Source organism: Chiloscyllium punctatum, chromosome 5 (assembly GCF_047496795.1).
Source record: "Chiloscyllium punctatum isolate Juve2018m chromosome 5, sChiPun1.3, whole genome shotgun sequence".
Lineage (NCBI taxonomy): Eukaryota > Metazoa > Chordata > Chondrichthyes > Orectolobiformes > Hemiscylliidae > Chiloscyllium > Chiloscyllium punctatum.
Window position 1 is genome coordinate 107,758,979 of NC_092743.1, and position 16,952 is coordinate 107,775,930.

Genomic DNA, 16,952 nt, shown 5'->3' on the forward strand with positions numbered 1-16,952 from the left:
AAATGATCAATGCTCTAACTGGACAGAAATCCCTCAGGGTATCACAAAGTGCTTTACTTCAAAAGTATTTCAGCTATACAGTCACTGTAACATAGCAAATGTAGCCAGTACTATATACAAACAACTTCCACAAATGACAATACAATAATGATCATATAATTTATTTTAGTGGTGACTGAAACATAATTCTTTCAAATAGCACCCCTGGATTCTTTGCATACACTCAAGGGGGCAGATGTAATCCTGATTTAAAATATTGGTACAGTTTTTACCTTGGGTGTGGTGTTATCAATAACAAGGCATGTTCAAGCCCTGACTCAATGTCAAAACCTGCACTGAGATTAAAGGACCATGAGTTCAAGTCCACTTGAGGCCAAACTTTGGTGCATGTTTAGGGAATGCTGCATTAATAAAGAGCATCTCAGCTGACATATTATATTCAAGTGCAATCAATCTGCTCACAGCAAAACACTATTTAAGGAGTAGACAATTTCTCTGATGTACAGAGCAAAATGTATCCATGAACCTACATCAGAATGAAACATCCTTTTATCTTATGGCCATTTGTGGCATCTTAATAGGCACAAAATGGCTACCCAGCCAACAATATTGTCTTTCAAAAGTAATATATTAACAGTTAAACATTTAGAGAACACTAAAGACTCCCAACAAATGCCAAATCACTCCATAATACTCATTTCATGAAATCCTTACCAGTTACTGTTGTCCACAGCATCGCCAAACCCTGGTGTGTCAACTATCGTGAGTAATAACTGAACACCACCTTCTTTAATGAAAACTTTTGACTGTTCAACCTGGAACATGAAGGCAAAAATATTATAACACCAAGATAATGCTTTACAGTAAAACAATACGCAATGCTCTTAAAACATTGAAAATGCTTGCTTAAAAATTCAGCCTACTTATAAATATTTATATGAACATTTGAGTAAGGAGGAGGTCCCTTGAGCCTGTTCAGCCATTTAAGATCATGACTGATCTGATTATAACCTCAAATCCACATACTACCCTAATAACCTTTCAACCCTTTGCTGAACAACGATCTATTTGTTCCTCAAAAATATTCAAGGAATCTTCTCCCATCAGCTTCTCAGAAAGACAGAGTTCCAATGTTTCACTACCTTCAACCAAAAGCTTTCACCTAATCAGTTTTAAATGTGGAAGCCCTATTTTTTTAAAAACAGTGATCCCTAATTCTATGTTCCCCCACAACAGGAAACATTCTGTTCATGGATTAGTGGTGCTGGAAGAGCACAGCAGTTGAGGCAGTATCCAAGGAGCAGAGAAATTGATGTTTCGGGCAAAAGCCCTTCATCAGGAATAAAAGGCAGTGAGCCTGAAGCGTGGAGAGATAAGATAGAAGAGGGTGGGGGTGGGGAAGAAAGTAGCATAGAGTACAATAGGTGAGTGGGGGAGGGGATGAAGGTGATAGGTCAAGGAGGAGAGGGTGGAGTGGATAGGTGGAAAAGGAGATGGCAGGTAGGACAAGTCCAGACAAGTCATGGGGACAGTGCGGAGCTGGAAGTTTGAAACTAGGGTGAGGGGGGGGAAAGGGGAAATGAGAAAACTGTTGAAGTCCACAGTGATGCCCTGGGGTTGAAGTGTTCCGAGGCGGAAGATGAGGCGTTCTTCCTCCAGGTGTCTGGTGGTGAGGGAGTGGCAGTGAAGGAGACCCAGGACCTCCATATCCTCGGCAGAGTGGGAGGGGCGTTGAAATGTTGGGCCACAGGGCGGTGTGGTTGATTGGTGCGGGTGTCCCGGAGATGTTCCCTAAAGCGCTCTGCTAGGGGCGCCCAGTCTCCCCAATGTAGAGGAGACCGCATAGGGAGCAAAGGATACAATAAATGATATTAGTGGATGTGCAGGTAAAACTTTGATGGATGTCGAAGGCTCCTTTAGGGCCTTGGATAGAGGTGAGGGAGGAGGTATGGGCGCAGGTTTTACAGTTGCTGCGGTGGCAGGGGAAAGTGGCAGGATGGGAGGGTGGGTTGTAGGGGGGGGGGGGCGTGGACCTGACCAGGTAGTCACGGAGGGAACGGTCTTTGCGGAAGGCGGAATGGGGTGGGGAGGGAAATATATTCCTGGTGGTGGGGTCCTTTTGGAGGTGGCGGAAATGTCGGCAGATGATTTGATTTATGCGAACATTAGTAGGGTGGAAGGTGAGGACCAAGGGCGTTCTGTCCTTGTTACGGTTGGAGGGATGGGGTCTGAGGGGAGGAGGTGCGGGATGTGGATGAGATGCATTGGAGGGCATCTTTAACCACGTGGGAAGGGCCAGCTGTGTGCACTGCTGTTCCCTCATGTTCTCAACTCCACTCCAGCACAACCCTGAAGACCTGCAGCAATGGTAGGCTGAGCCAATTGGATTGCACAACAAAAGGCAAAGGCAAAGGTGACAGACTCAGCAGCACTGTGCTTGAATCAAATGATAGGAAATGGTGCACACATACACTACATGACAGAACTATTCACCAAACAAATGCTGGAAACTGTGCCCCACAGTATGGGTACCTGGCATCAGCAGATCAACTGATGCTGCTTCCTGACTATTCCACAGCACACTTGTGACTCTGTGCTGAACACTGATGCAAAAATCTGTTCATCGGTCATCTCCTTATTTTCCTTTATTAATTCTCCAGTTTAACTTTCTGAAGGATCAATGCTCATTTTGTTGACTCTATTGTGCTTTAAATATTTATAGAAACTCATACCATCTGTTTTAATATCCCTGGTTAGCTTTCTCTTCTGCTAATTTTTCATCCTGTAAATTTTATTGACATCCTTTACCTTAGCACAATTATATATTTTCTCATTTATGTTTTGACAATGACAAATCTAGTTAACCAGGGCCATCCCAAGAAACTTTGCTCACTCTAATGTATCTACTAAATGTTTTCAAATCCCCCCCCCCCTTAAATATCTTCCACTGTGCCACTCTTGAGCTACCCTATGACATAATTTGACAATTCACTTCAGCCAGCTCTGCTTTCATGTTCTTTTAAATTTCCTTGGTATAAATTTGAACAAGTTACTAATCTCAGAGTCACTCCTCTCTCCCTCAAATTGAAATTAAAATCCAATCATTATGCGCTCACTAGTGCCTGGGGTGCCTTCACAATGAGGTTATTAATTTATTCTGTCATTGTATAATACAAAGTCCAGTATAGCCTTCTCTCTGGTTAACTCAAAGACATGCGATTCTAAGAAACCATCTTATAAATAATCTATGATCTCAACTAGACTATGTTTGCCCATTTGATATCAAGTTTATATGGAGATTAAAATCTCTCCTGATTATCACCATGCCTTTCTGACAAGCTCATTATTTCTTCCCTTATGCTCCACCATATTGAGTGGCTACTGTTAGAGGTCCTGTACAACATCTTTTACCTTCATCATTAACTTTTCATTCATTAACTTCTACTCAAATGTTTTCTACATCTTGGTTTCCTAAACTTAAGTCATCAATCTCTATTATGTCAACACAGTCATTAACTAACAGAGGTATCGCTCCATCTTTTCCCATTTTCCTGTCATTTCTGATGCTATGTGCATTCAGATATAGAACCTTTTATTCAGCTTTTCACTCTGGAAATTCTAGTCTTATCTGTTGATTCACTCTTAAGTCAGTCAGTGAGTACAAATCTATCAGTCTGATTATTCTGTTCTACATTGAAACCGCTCTTCAGCCTACAACTTTCTTTTGGATGTTGAACATCTTCCAGAACTTAATCCCTTCCCCCAACGACTTAGTTTAAAATCCTCTCTAATCCTCTCGTTATGCAAGTGGCAAGAACACAACCTCTAACAAGATAGAAGTGAAATTCATCCCAATGATACAGATCCCACTTGCTCCCAGTATTAGTGGCACAAACTGGAACGCACTTCCACCTGTCTTTGACCAATGTGGTCATCTGTTTAATCAGATTCACTGTGCTGATTTGCACATGGTACAAGTAGCAATGCTGACTGTAAATGTTAGAATTCCTTCTTAACTTGGAACCTAGCTTCTCATGCTGACTATGAGAAACTACCTTTGGCTGGCTAGTGTTGTTGGTATCTATAATGGAGCAACATGACTGGATTCTCCCCCTCCCAATATAGGATTCGCTCCTCAAGATGTTTTAACAAGCTAAAATGTCCACATATGAGTAGTCTTACTTAGAATTATGGTTTCATTCATGTAAAACACTACTTCAAGCAAAAGAATTAAGTGAGACATGGGGCTCACACAGGAATCGATGTGAAAACTAAGAGTTAGGTACCTTGGAATGTACTCCTACTTGGAAAATTTAACATATAGTTTGGAATACCAGACTAAACAGGTACATAACTTACTTCAATAACATACACATAAATCAAAGGCAGAAATTCAAACCTATAATTGATATGTTAATTGTGCCCCTCAGTCCCTTCATAGCAGCAGGCACCATACCACTACTTCCTGGGCATTTCTGTTGTGCCCTTGGTGCTCTCAGTGTGCACCATCGCCTGATCACATCATTATGCAATCACAGAACTTTATAAAGAAACAGCGATTGATGAGAGAGAACATTAAAAAATTAAAATAAAGAAACATTAGTTAAGGAATTGCTAAATGAGCATAATCTGTACAGGTGGTAAGAAAAAATGAAGAGGTACTTGAAAGTGCAAGAGCATAAAGAACTTCAAATAGTAACATCCAAAGAAAAAGTTCAGAATTTCAGCCACTTGAAAAGCTACAGATCCTTCAAGGCAAAGTGCAGGGGAACAGAGAGGGGTGCAATCTTGGCAAAGTTGGAAGGCATGTTAAGAGTGCTTGAGGATATATTGTAGTATATGTGCAAAGGTACACAACAGACAAATGTGGCATATTATGTCAACAGATAAATAACAGCTAGTGATTTGCAACATGCAGTGGTATCCATGCAGAGTTGTACCCTAATTGGTATAGACTGCCAAGGATGCAAACTCACAGCACTTAGTCATCCACATTGGTAAAGGGAGAAGGTATTCACCCACTTCCACTAGAACTTTTGGCACACTGATAAAAAATGTTTATATTAATCATAAGCACTCTTCCCATCTGCAGCTCTGCCACTAATTATATCCAATATATTGAACAAGACACTAAAGATTATTTGGATAGTACTTCACTTCCCTTAAGGTCTCTCCCATCAGGACACCACTAGTGCAGATGATGTGGGAATATAATGAACTTTAAATCACACCATCCTGAAGTGAATATGTATGGTGATGCTGGAACTCCATATCCAATTCCACTGTGGGAAAACCTTTACGACAAGAACTGTAACTGTTCACAAATTAGGCCCACCATCGTCACAGGGAATAGAGGACAGATGATAAATATGGCATGCCAGAACTGATCATAATTCAAGTACAGTACTGGTTTCAAACCTCACAGACCAATGTCTTTTCAAGGACAAAGCAGATTTTTAAAAACATAAAAACTTTGTCAATTTTAGAACCAGTTAATAATTTAGCATTCAGAAAGTGGTGTTAGCAACCATATGGACATTGTCATTAAATTGTAGTTGGCCTTTTTAAATTGTACAGTTTGATGCAATGCTGTCATAAATTAATGAAAAGTTAAGAAAAATTCCTTTTTTGCCAAATGTTCCAAGACAGAACATTTCGTTCCCAAACAAACACATCAATTTTTATGTAAAGCAGCATCTCATTTGCTTTGGCCACAACTTTAACCCATTCTGATCTGGTCAGCTAAATGGTCAAACTATCTAATGCACTTCGCACTCATATCATTCAAGTCAATTGTACTTCTTGCCTTTCAGTACCTGCAACCTTTCTAGAAGTTCAGCTGTCAACAAAAATCAGAACTGATGCTGGTTAATTCCATTGCAAGATACAAGCAGTCATATGTGTTTTGATTATTTTGAGGGTGGAATTTATAATCAAGAATACATACCAAGGCACTCCATGTATTTTTAAAACCACAAATATACTCAATATGTCCTCAATGCTGGTGGTGCTAAAACCATCGAGCTCTACACAACATAAACAATCATAATAAATATGCTAGTCAAGGTTTTCTTTATTGAAGACAAAGGCTAAGAAAATCAACTTACAGGAGAAATTATCTGAACCAGAATGGGAATCTAGAGCCAACATAGCATTCAAAAGATATTATGCTAAATGTCAACCCCTTCTGGAGAAAAAAAAACTTGGACCAACATAGAGAGATATGAAGTGTGCGCCGGAGTTCAGATATTAAAGATTGTGCTTTGCAAACCAGTTTGTGTAATCTCAGCTGCATCTATGACAATCAGTTGAGAAGATCAGCAGGTTTGGCAGCATCTGTGGACAGAAAGCAGAGTTAACATTCTGGGTCCACAGACCCTTCTTCAGAACGGTTTAGGTATTTAGCTGGATTGGACTGCTCTTGACTTCGAGGAGAAAGTGAGGACTGCAGATCAGAGCTGAAAATGTGTTGCTGGAAAAGCGCAGGAGGTCAGGCAGCATCCAAGGAACAGGAGAATCCAAGGAACAGCCTGCTGGACACACTTTCCTAATTTCTGAAGAAGGGCTGATGCCCGAAACGTCGATTCTCCTGTTCCTTGGATGCTGCCTGACCTGCTGCGCTTTTCCAGCAACACATTTTCAGCTCTGTCCTCTACTTACTATGTCAGAACCTCCTGAGCAAAGGGTTATCCCCATTAATTCTGAGCAAGAATCACTGGACTCAAAAGAACAAGTAACAAAGAAAATTATAGCACAGGAACAGGCCCTTCGGCCCTCAAAGTCTGCACTGACCCAGATCATCAATCTAAACTTGTCGCCTATTTTCTAAGGATCTGAATCCCTCTAAGCCCTGTTCATTCATACATCTATTTAGATACATCTTAAATGACACTATCGTGCCCATCTCTACCACCTTTGCTGGCAAGGCATCCCAGGCACCCACCAACCTCTGCGTAAAGAATTTTCCATGCATATCTCCTCCATTAAACTTTTTTCCTCTCATCTTAAATCTGTGACCGTTCATAACTGAGTCCCCCCCCATGCTGGGGAAAAAGCTTCTTACTATCCACAGTGGGCAAAACATTAAATATGAGAATAAACTAGCCAGTAATAAGGAATACTAAGAGTTTCTTCAGATATGTAAAGGGGCAAAAGAGAGGCAAAAATGGACATTGGACCGCTGGAAAATGATGCAGCAGAGACAGTAGTGGGGAGCAAGGAAATGGGGTTGAGAAACTGAATAATTAATTTAGCATTACTCTTCACAGTGAAAAACATGAATAATATTGAGAGAGTTGGGGGCAGAGCTGAGTATGGTGGCCATCACCAAGGAGAAGATGCTCGAAAAACTGACATGTCTCAAAGTGGATAAATCACCTGGACCTGATGGACTACACCCCAGAGTTCTAAAGGAGATAGCTGAAGAAATAGTGGAGGTCTAAATGGTGATCTTTCAGGAATTGATAGAGTCAGGGAGGGTCCCAGAGGACCGGAAAATGACCAACATTGGACCCCGGTTTTAAAAGGGAGTAAGTCAACAGATGGAAAATCACAGATCGATTAGCCTAACCTCAGTCATGGGTAAGATTTTGGCAAACATTACGAAGGATGAGATTTCTGAATATTTGCAATTGTATGGTGAAATAGGGCAAAATCAGTGTGGTTTCATCAAGGGGAGGTCATGCCTGACAAATCTGCTAGAATTCTTTTAGATGGTAACGAGCAGGTGAGACCAAGGAGAGCTAATGGATGTTATCTACCTGGACTGCAAGAAGGCCTTTGACAAGGTGCCATACACAACACTGCTGAGTAAATATGGGCCCATGGTGTTAGAGGCAAGGTGCTAACATAGACAGAAGATTGGGTGTATGGCAGAAAGCAGAGAGTGGGGATAAAAGGGTCTTTCTCAGAATGGCAGCTGGTGACAAGTGCTGTTATGCAAGGGTCAGTGTTGGGACCACAAATTTCACTTTATACATTAACAATCCAGATGAAGGAATTGAGGGCATTCTGGCTAAGTGTGCAGATGACATAAACATAGGTAGTACTGAGGCAGTGGCGGCGAGGCTGCAGAAAGATTTGCACAGGTTAGGAGTGTGGGAAAAAGTAGTGGCAGATACAGTACAACGTGGGCAAGTAGGAGATTATGTACTTTCGTAAGAAGAATAGAAGCATGGATTATTTGCTAAATGGGGAGAAAATTCAGAAATCTGAAGTGCAAAGATTTGAGAGTTCTAGTCCAGTATTTTCTCAAGGTAAACTTGCAGGTTGTGTCAGTAGTTAGGAAAGCAAATGCAAAACAAAAGCATTTATTCTGAGAGTACTTGAATATAAACGCAGGGATGTACTTCTGAGGCTCTAAGGGTCTGGTCAGACTACATTTAGAGTATTGTACACAGTTTTAGGCCCCATATCTCAGGATGGATGTACTGGCCCCGGGATGGGTTCACAGGAGGTTCAGGAGAATGGTCCCAGGAATGAAAGCTCAACGTATGAGGGATGTTGCAGTCTGACAATACTCAATTGAGTTGAGAAGGATGAGGAGGGATCTAACTGAAACCTACAGAATAGTGAACTGCCTGGACAAAGTGGACGTTAGGAAGATGTTTCCATTGGTAGAAGAGACTAGGACCCAAGGGCACAGTTTTAGAGTAAAGAGAAGACTTTTTAGAACTGAAATAAGGAGAAACTTAAATGATGAATCTATGGAATTCACTACCAGAGAAGGCTGTGGAAGCCAAGTCATTCAGTATATTTAAAACAAAAATAGATTGGCTCTGGATTGTCAAGAGGATCAAGGGTTAGGGGGAGAAAGCGGGAGAATGGGGTTGAGAAACGTATCAGCCATGATTGAATAGCAGAGCCAACTGGTTGGGCTGAATGACCTAATTTCTTCTCCGCTATGTTCTGCATGCACCCTGCCAAACCTGGCCAAATGACAGCTATTTTTAAGAAAGTCAGTCAGCATTTCCCCATTCAATCACTGCTCAGTTTAATACCAAAAAGAAAAAAAAATCACAAAATTGCTCATCACCCAACCAAGACTGCAATTACATTTAAATCAGTAACCCACAGAATTAAGGACTTCTGTAAAGTTCACCAGCTTTGTTAGCTTTATTCCAATAAAGCATCAGACACTGCAAATTTTAAATGCTGTTCAAATTTGCAATACTGATTTCCAACCCATCTCTACATACTGATGGAATAAAATCAGCTTGCAGTTATCAGCAGTTTCTAACATTTTAGATGTATCAGGGTGGCCATACATGGGAAAATTTAAAAAAAAGTCACTGGAGGAATTCCAGGGAATGCTACTATATAAACAACCAACAGTCTCATAACAATTCCTGACCATATCCTATCATCTGGTTTTTCACATCATTCCCTTGAGAATCCGAAAAACCAGAGCACAATTCTTGGCATTCCAAGCTTACATTATTCTGACCAGAGCATTCTCTATTCAGGGTTCATGTACTGACATTACCGTCATTTAGTGCCTTCAGAACACTTGCATTGCAAGTAAATCAAATTACATTGAGATACTCTTGAGTTGTCAATAATGACTAAAGAAAATAATTTATTCCAGGTCAGAAACGTTAATGGAACAGACTGTGGGAAATAAACTCAAGTCACTTCTTAAATGGAAAAATAGCTTGCATTCATGTCACTGAACCAACAAGATCAGAGGAGTGCAAACAAAGTACTTACTGATATGTTTAAGATTTCCAGATGTGACTGTGTAACTATGCTTTTGCTGCAAGTTTGCACCATGCTAAAGAGTTATTCACGCATTACATATATATATTGTTGACAGGTTGAAGATGTCACAAGGTGACAGAGTGGCAATTTTGCCCAATAATGAAGGGAATTAAAAGTTTGACGAGAAACAAATCCATAGGAATTGAACCAAAAAGCTGCGTGACAAATTGAATATTTGCACAAGAGGAGTCATTCTCAGCAAGCCAGTTTGGAAAGTGAATCCACAGATCAGGAAATAGCCCATCAACATTTTGATGCATTCATTCAACGGAGTTGGGGATTCATCATCTCATCCAGACATGCAATTAGGTCATAAAAACAATATACCTCATGAGTAGAAGGATATGGGAAATTTGAAATCAACAAAGCACTGGAGGCCTATTCCCAGCAGTGTTCCATAGGGATTGGTGCTGGGTCCACCTTTTTTTTTGTGCTTTTATATAAATGATTTGGATGAGAAGGAGAAGGCATGATTAGTAAGTTTGGATGAGACCAAAATTGGTGGTATAGTGCGTAGTGAAGAAAGTTATCTAAGATTACAAAGAGATGCGGATCAATTGGGTCAAGGGGCTGAACAGTGGCAAATGGAGTTTAATTTGGATAAATTTGAGGTATTGAATTTTGGTAAAACAACCAAGGGCAGGTCTCACATAATTAAAAGTTAGCCCTTGTGCCATGTTGTATAACAGGCAGACATAGGGATTCAGGTACATAATTTCGCATCACATGTAGTCAGGGTGATTAAAGGCACTTTATTGGTCAGACCTTGATGTGTAGGTGTTGGGACATCACGTTGGTAAGATGTTGCTAAGGCCTCTACTCGAGAACTGTGTCCAGTTCTGGTCACCGTTACATGAAAGATATTATTAAATTGGAGAGGGCTCAGAAAAGAATAAGCAGGATGTTGCCGGGAATGGAGAATTTGAATTATAAAGGAGGGGCTGAATAAGATGGGACCTTTTTTCACTGAAGCATGGGAGGTTAAGTGGTACCTGATACAGGTATATGAACGGTATAAAGAAAGTAAATGGTAGATACCTTTTCCCTAGGGTGGTAGATTTCAAGGGACATATTTTTTAAAGTGAGAGGAGAAAGATTAAAAAAAGAGAGATGGGAGTAATTTATTTTTAAAAATACACAGTGGTTCAGGTATGTAATGAATTTCCAGAGCAAGTGTTGGATGGAGGTACAGTTACTATAATTAAAATTCATTTGGATAAGTACATGAACATGAAATGCTTAGCAGGCTATGGGCCAAGCACAGGCAGATGGGATTAGTTTAGTTTGGGATTATGGTTGGAATGGGCGAGTTGGATTGAAGAGTATTTCCGTGCTGTATGACTATATATCTCTATCCTTTGATCAAACTTACATTTCTGACTCAACGTTGCCATTACTTCACAGGATTTGTTTCAGTAGTTTCATGTATTGTGCACACTGACCAAATCAGAAAAGTGGATCATGGTGCAATGTGAGGCATGAACGCATCTATTGATTGTTGAATAGTTCTATTTAACAGCAAAACTTCCAAGCAAACATTTGAACTTTGCCGGCTGGGATTAAAAACAAATCCAAAAGTGGCGTTATTGCAAATCAGGCCATAGCATTCCAAAGCTGTAAAAATTCAGTAAATGCCTCTAGTTAACATGGTAGACAAGCAGGAGGCTGGAAGAACACAGCCAGTCAGGCAGCATCTGACGAGGAGAATTGACATTTAAGTATATACTCTTTATCAGGAATGAAACTTGTAGGCCAAGGCGGCTGTGAGATAAATGGGGGGGGGGGGGGGGGGGGAGGGTTTGGAGATGGGGAGAATGCAACATGATTAGATTAGATTCCCTAGTGTGGAAACAGGCCCTTCAGCCCAACCAGTCTACACTGACCCTCCGAAGGGTAACCAACCCAGACCCATTTCCCTCTGACTAATGCACCTCACACTATAGGCAATTTACCATGGCCAATTCACCTGACCTGCACATATTTGAATTTTGGGAGGAAACTGGAGCACCCAGAGGAAACCCATGCAGACATGGGGAGAATGTCTGTGTGGAGTTTGCACAGTCACCCGAGGCTGGAATCAAACCTGGGACCCTGGTGCTGTGAAGCAGCAGTGCTAATGATGAAGATGGGGGCAATGGTGATAGGTCAGAGAGGAGGGTGGAGCAGATAATTGGAAAGGAAGATGGACAGGTAGGACAGATAAAGAGGGTGGTGTCAAGTTGGAAGGTTAGATATGGGATAAGGTGGGGTGAGGGGAAATGAGTAAACTGGTGAAATCCATATTGATCCAACGTGATTGGAGGGCCTCATGGCGAAACATGAGGTGTTCTTCCCCCAGGCATCAGATGGTTTGGGTTTGGTAATGGAGGTGGCCCAGGACCTGCATGTCTTTGGGGGAGTTGAAGTGTTCAGCCATGGGGTGGTGGGGTTATATAGTGTGCATTTCCTGGAGATGTGCTCTGAAGCCTAACACCTGATGCCTGGAGGAAGAATGCCTCATATCTTCTGCCTTGGGACATTCCAACCACTCAGGATCAATATGGATTTCACCAGCTTCATTTCCCCTCCACCACCTTATCAGAGAACCAACTTCAAACTCTGCACCGTGCTCTTGACATAAACTACTGTCCATCTTCCCTCCCACCTGTCTGCTCCACCCTCGTCTCAATCATCTTAACTCCACCTTCACCCATCTGTCACATTCTCAGCTACCTTTCCCCCAGTCACAAACCACTCCCATTTATCTCTCAGCACCCTTGGCCTACAAGCCTCCTGCAGCGCTTCTGCTCGAAATGTCGATTGTCTTGCTCCGCAGATGCTGCCTGACCGGCTGTACTCTTCCAGCACCACAAACTCAATTTTGATCTCCAGCAACTGCAGTCCTCACTTTCCTCTAGGCTGTAGGCTGCCCAGACAGAAAATAAGATGTTGTTCCTCCAATTTGCAGTTGACTCACTGTGGCAATGAAGGATGCCAAGCATGGAATGTCAGACAGAGAGAGAGGGGGGAGAGGCGGGGGGGGGGGGGGGGCAGCTGAGATACTCGGCGAAACGTTCACTCAGTTTCCATTTGATCTCACTGACATAGAGAAGACCACATCAGGAGCACCGGATGCAATAAACTAGGTTGGAGGAGACGCAGGTGAACCTTCGTTTTTACTAGAAAGACTGTTTGGGGCCCTGGATGGAAGTGGTGCGCCAGCAGGTTTTGCATCTTTCACAGTTGCAGGAGGAGAAGGTACCAGAATGAGGGTGGGCTGGTGGTGGGGAGTGTGGCACAAACCAAGGGCGAAGGGAATGGTCCTTGTGGAAAGCAGAGGGCTGGGGTGGGAAAGATGTTCTGGATGGTGGAGTCTAATTGGAGTGGGCGTAAGTGTTTGAGGATAACACGTTGGATACAAAGACTAGTGGGGTGGAAAGTGAGGACAAGAGGGATCCTGTCTTTATTATGTTTTGAGGTGGGGCGCTTAGAACAGTGGAGCATGGGATAGAGGTGGTGTAGTGGGTGGCTGTATGGATGACAGAGGGGGGAAAGCATGTTGTTTAAAATAGGTGGACATCTGGGATGCTTGGAAATGGAACATCTCATTAGAGCAGATGTGATGGAGATGGAGGAATTGGGAAATCAGGCTAGAGTTTTTGCAGGATACAGGATGGGAGGATGTGTAGTCCAGATAGTCATGGGATTCTGTGGGTTTATAATAAATGTTAGTCCGTAAACTGTCACCAGAGATGGAAATGGAAAGGACACGAAGGCGGAAGGTGGTGTCCAAGGTAGACCAAAGTGAATTTGAGGGCAGGGTGGAAGTTGTTGGCAAATTTGATGAACTGCTCCAGTTCAGTCTGTGTGCAGGATGCAGCACTGATGTAGTCATCAATGTAAAGGCGGAAGAGCTGGGCAACAGTACCTATGTATGTACTAAAGAGGGACTGTTCAATGTAGCCGACAATGAGGTAAGCGTAGCTAGGTACCATATGAGTACCCATGGCCACCCCCTGGATTTGGAGGAAATGGGTAGAGTTGAAAGAAACGTTATTGAGGGTGAGGACTAATTTGGCAAGGTGGTGGAGGGTATTGAGAGGGGAACTGGATGGACCTGTCGGAGAGGACGAAACGGAGGGCCTGCAGGCCATCATTGTGGGGAACGGACATGTTTAAGGTCTGCACCTCCATAAAGATCAATCGCGGAGGGCCAGGAAACTGGACGTTTCCGAAGAGGTGGGCGGCATGGTTAGTGCCCCGGATCTAAGTGGAAAGTGCCTGGACCAAGAAAGAGAGAATGGAGTCAAGGTAAGAAAGAATGAACTCTGTGGGATATGATGCGGCTGAAGAACAAAGTTTATTTTGTTACTGGTCAACTTCAAAGTTATAGGCCATGTAACTTGCCACTTTATGGCCAATTCACAAAGTTTAGATCTAAATCTATTCATAACATGACACCTTTTCCCACAAAATACAAAATTATGCCAATCTTATTTAAATGTTTTGAGCAGTAAGACACTTGGGAAAATACAAGAATCAACAAGATCATAAGGAGTAACTCAGTAAACTGCACCAGATATTGATGATATTTATTAAAAACCTCTAGAGCAGGTCAAACTTGAACCCAGGTGTCCTAGCTCAGAGGCAGGGACACAACCACTTGTGCTATGAATCTCTTTTAAACTGATCTAACAGTTTGCTTGTGCAGCGGCACCAAATTAGATGAAGGTTTTTTTATAAGTCACATGAGAAATGGGCTATATTGGCTGGGACAGCATTTATTACCCATGAGGTGGTTATGGTGAGCTACTTTCGTAAACCACTGCAGTTCACATCCTGTAGGTAGATCTAAAACGTTAAGTAATTCCAATCTCTTGACTGAAATCTTGTTAGCTGGTAGACAGGGAGATGAAGTGAAATGACTGAGATGAAGTGTACATTAAAGTCCTGTCATTCAGATGGCTACCCTTGACTTACCTTTCTGACAACTGTGAACCTAACATTTATTTATTAGTGACTGTTAAGAAAAAACATAGCTCCTGGAGTACAAGTGCATAATGCACAACCTGTCAAACTTGCCTTTTGCAAACATCAATTGTAAGCTGCACACCCTACCAATGGTGGGACTTCACTGCAAAAAGTATTTTTATCAACCTGTTCAGAGTTGCTATCACATACCTCTAGAGAAAGATGATACTTAAACTTGGGCCTTATGTTGTAGGGGTAGGGACACTACCATTGCACCATAAAAGGACTCTTGTCCTGCCAACAGTCACATATACAAACTATTGCTCAATGTTGCTTTTGGCCAAGAACACTCCATTTTTTTCTTGATGATAGGCTGGGCTTCTTCAAAAGAGAAAAAGGTTCCCGAGTCTGAGACACAGATGTTTCCAAAGAGAAATTCATTGGGCTCCACTCTGCCATTTGCCAAAGCCACATTTCCAATGCTATAATAATCTTTTCATCAGGCAAGAGTCCAACACTCTCACCTAGCAGGCAAAGCTCCATACCAAGGGAACAGCAAACTGCCTTTTCAAAAAGAAAGCACATGGGAATGGAAACAGCCTTTTGACACATTTAAGAAATTAATTGAGTGTAGGTGATGGAGTAGGGATAGATATTTGTCTACTTCGATTGGCAGGAGGTGACAAGTGATGATCCCCGGGATTTGTAGTGGAGCCTCCCTTTCCCACCATCTTTACAAAAGACTCAGACAAAGGGAAGAGATAATATTTATTTTTGATGCTAAGTCAGTGACAGAGAAAGTCATAGATGAAAGTTATAGTCTCAAAAAGTCACTGACAGGTTATGAAAATAGTTTAATTATCAAGACTGTAAGGAATCAAATGCACTGTTGAATAATCCGAGTCTTGGATTGAATGTAGAAAATGTGTAAACTGGTACCTTGAAACCATCTCCAACAAAAAACTGCACTCAGTACAAGGGCTGACTTTGAACTTGCCTTGTTTTTGTCAGCAGTTGTATTCTGTAAACCTTTTCATCAAATGAATACTGGAACTGTAATGCAGTTATAAGCATGACTGAAGGCAGCTCAGTGCTAAGTACTACAGACTGGCACTGCCATGTCTGGCTGTCACAGAAACCAGCAATTGTTTCCAGACAGATAAGTTCTGTTTATTCTTGGAGCATTACAGTGGAGTTCATTCTTAGTGGAATCAAATCCATCACAATATTTAGGTTCATCAGCAAGCATATAATGAGCATTTCTGATCACTTGATGAAATCCTAAATCTATATGCCAGCATCCATACAGAAGGAATCAGAGAGCATTGTTTTTCCAACTGGTTTATCTGTTAGTCATAGTCCAAGTAGTGACCCCCTCACCTCAGGCTCAAGGCTGTTGATTCAAATCACATTGTTGGGCCTCAGCACAAAAATCAAAGGTTGATGCCCTATATAGTACTCCGTTTAGATCTGAAATTTTGGTGAAGAGGTACATCCGGCTCCCTACACTTTTATAATATGCGTATGGTGAAGAAAATGCACTCTACTTCTACATACTCAGTTTACAAGTAAATGGAGACTTTAAAGCATGACACTAGCTAAAGCCACCTCAGTGACATTTAAGTAACAAGGAATGGCCCTCACAGATAGTTTCACCCACACTTAATACTTGTAATGTAGAACAAGTTACAAAGATAAAAAAAAACGGGTGATAGAACACGATTTGACATTTCTAACCCTGATCACACTAAAATAACACCCCTTTGGAAGTAGTTACCAAATGAAGCTTAAATGTCCCTTCAAAACTACAAGCTTCTAATGTTTGAATTAATTCATTCTGCCATGTATTGCTGGCATGAGGAGACTTTTAGAGTACTGCCACTACAGTTCTATAACCTCTCTTGGAATCAGAGACCCCTACAGCGTGGAAAGATGCCATTTGCCCCATTAAACCCATACCTATTCTCCAAAAAAATCATCCCACCTAGACCGACCCCCCAACCGCATCTGTGACCCGACATTTACCATGGCTAATCCACATCGCTTAAAACATTCCTGACAAGACAGACAACTTCAGCACGGCCAAACAACCATCATATCTTTGACTGTGTGAGGAAGTCTGAGCACCCTGTGGAAACCCATGCAGACACTGGAAGGACATGCAAACTCCACACAGGCAGTCATCCAAGGCTGGAATCAAATCAAATAGCAAACACACACTGCAAAGAGTGAGAAAAACTACA

General features: G+C 41.8%; 1 protein-coding gene across 2 annotated transcripts in view; it reads right to left on the reverse strand.

Annotated features, from left to right (window-relative positions):
- Positions 1-16,952, reverse strand: part of LOC140477325 (septin-7) — a 104,917-nt gene that overhangs the window by 37,327 nt on the left and 50,638 nt on the right. For both annotated transcript variants that reach the window (XM_072571001.1, XM_072571000.1), the window contains exon 3: positions 715-815. In XM_072571001.1, the coding sequence (XP_072427102.1) occupies positions 715-815 (101 nt within the window). The remainder of the gene's footprint in view (positions 1-714; positions 816-16,952) is intronic.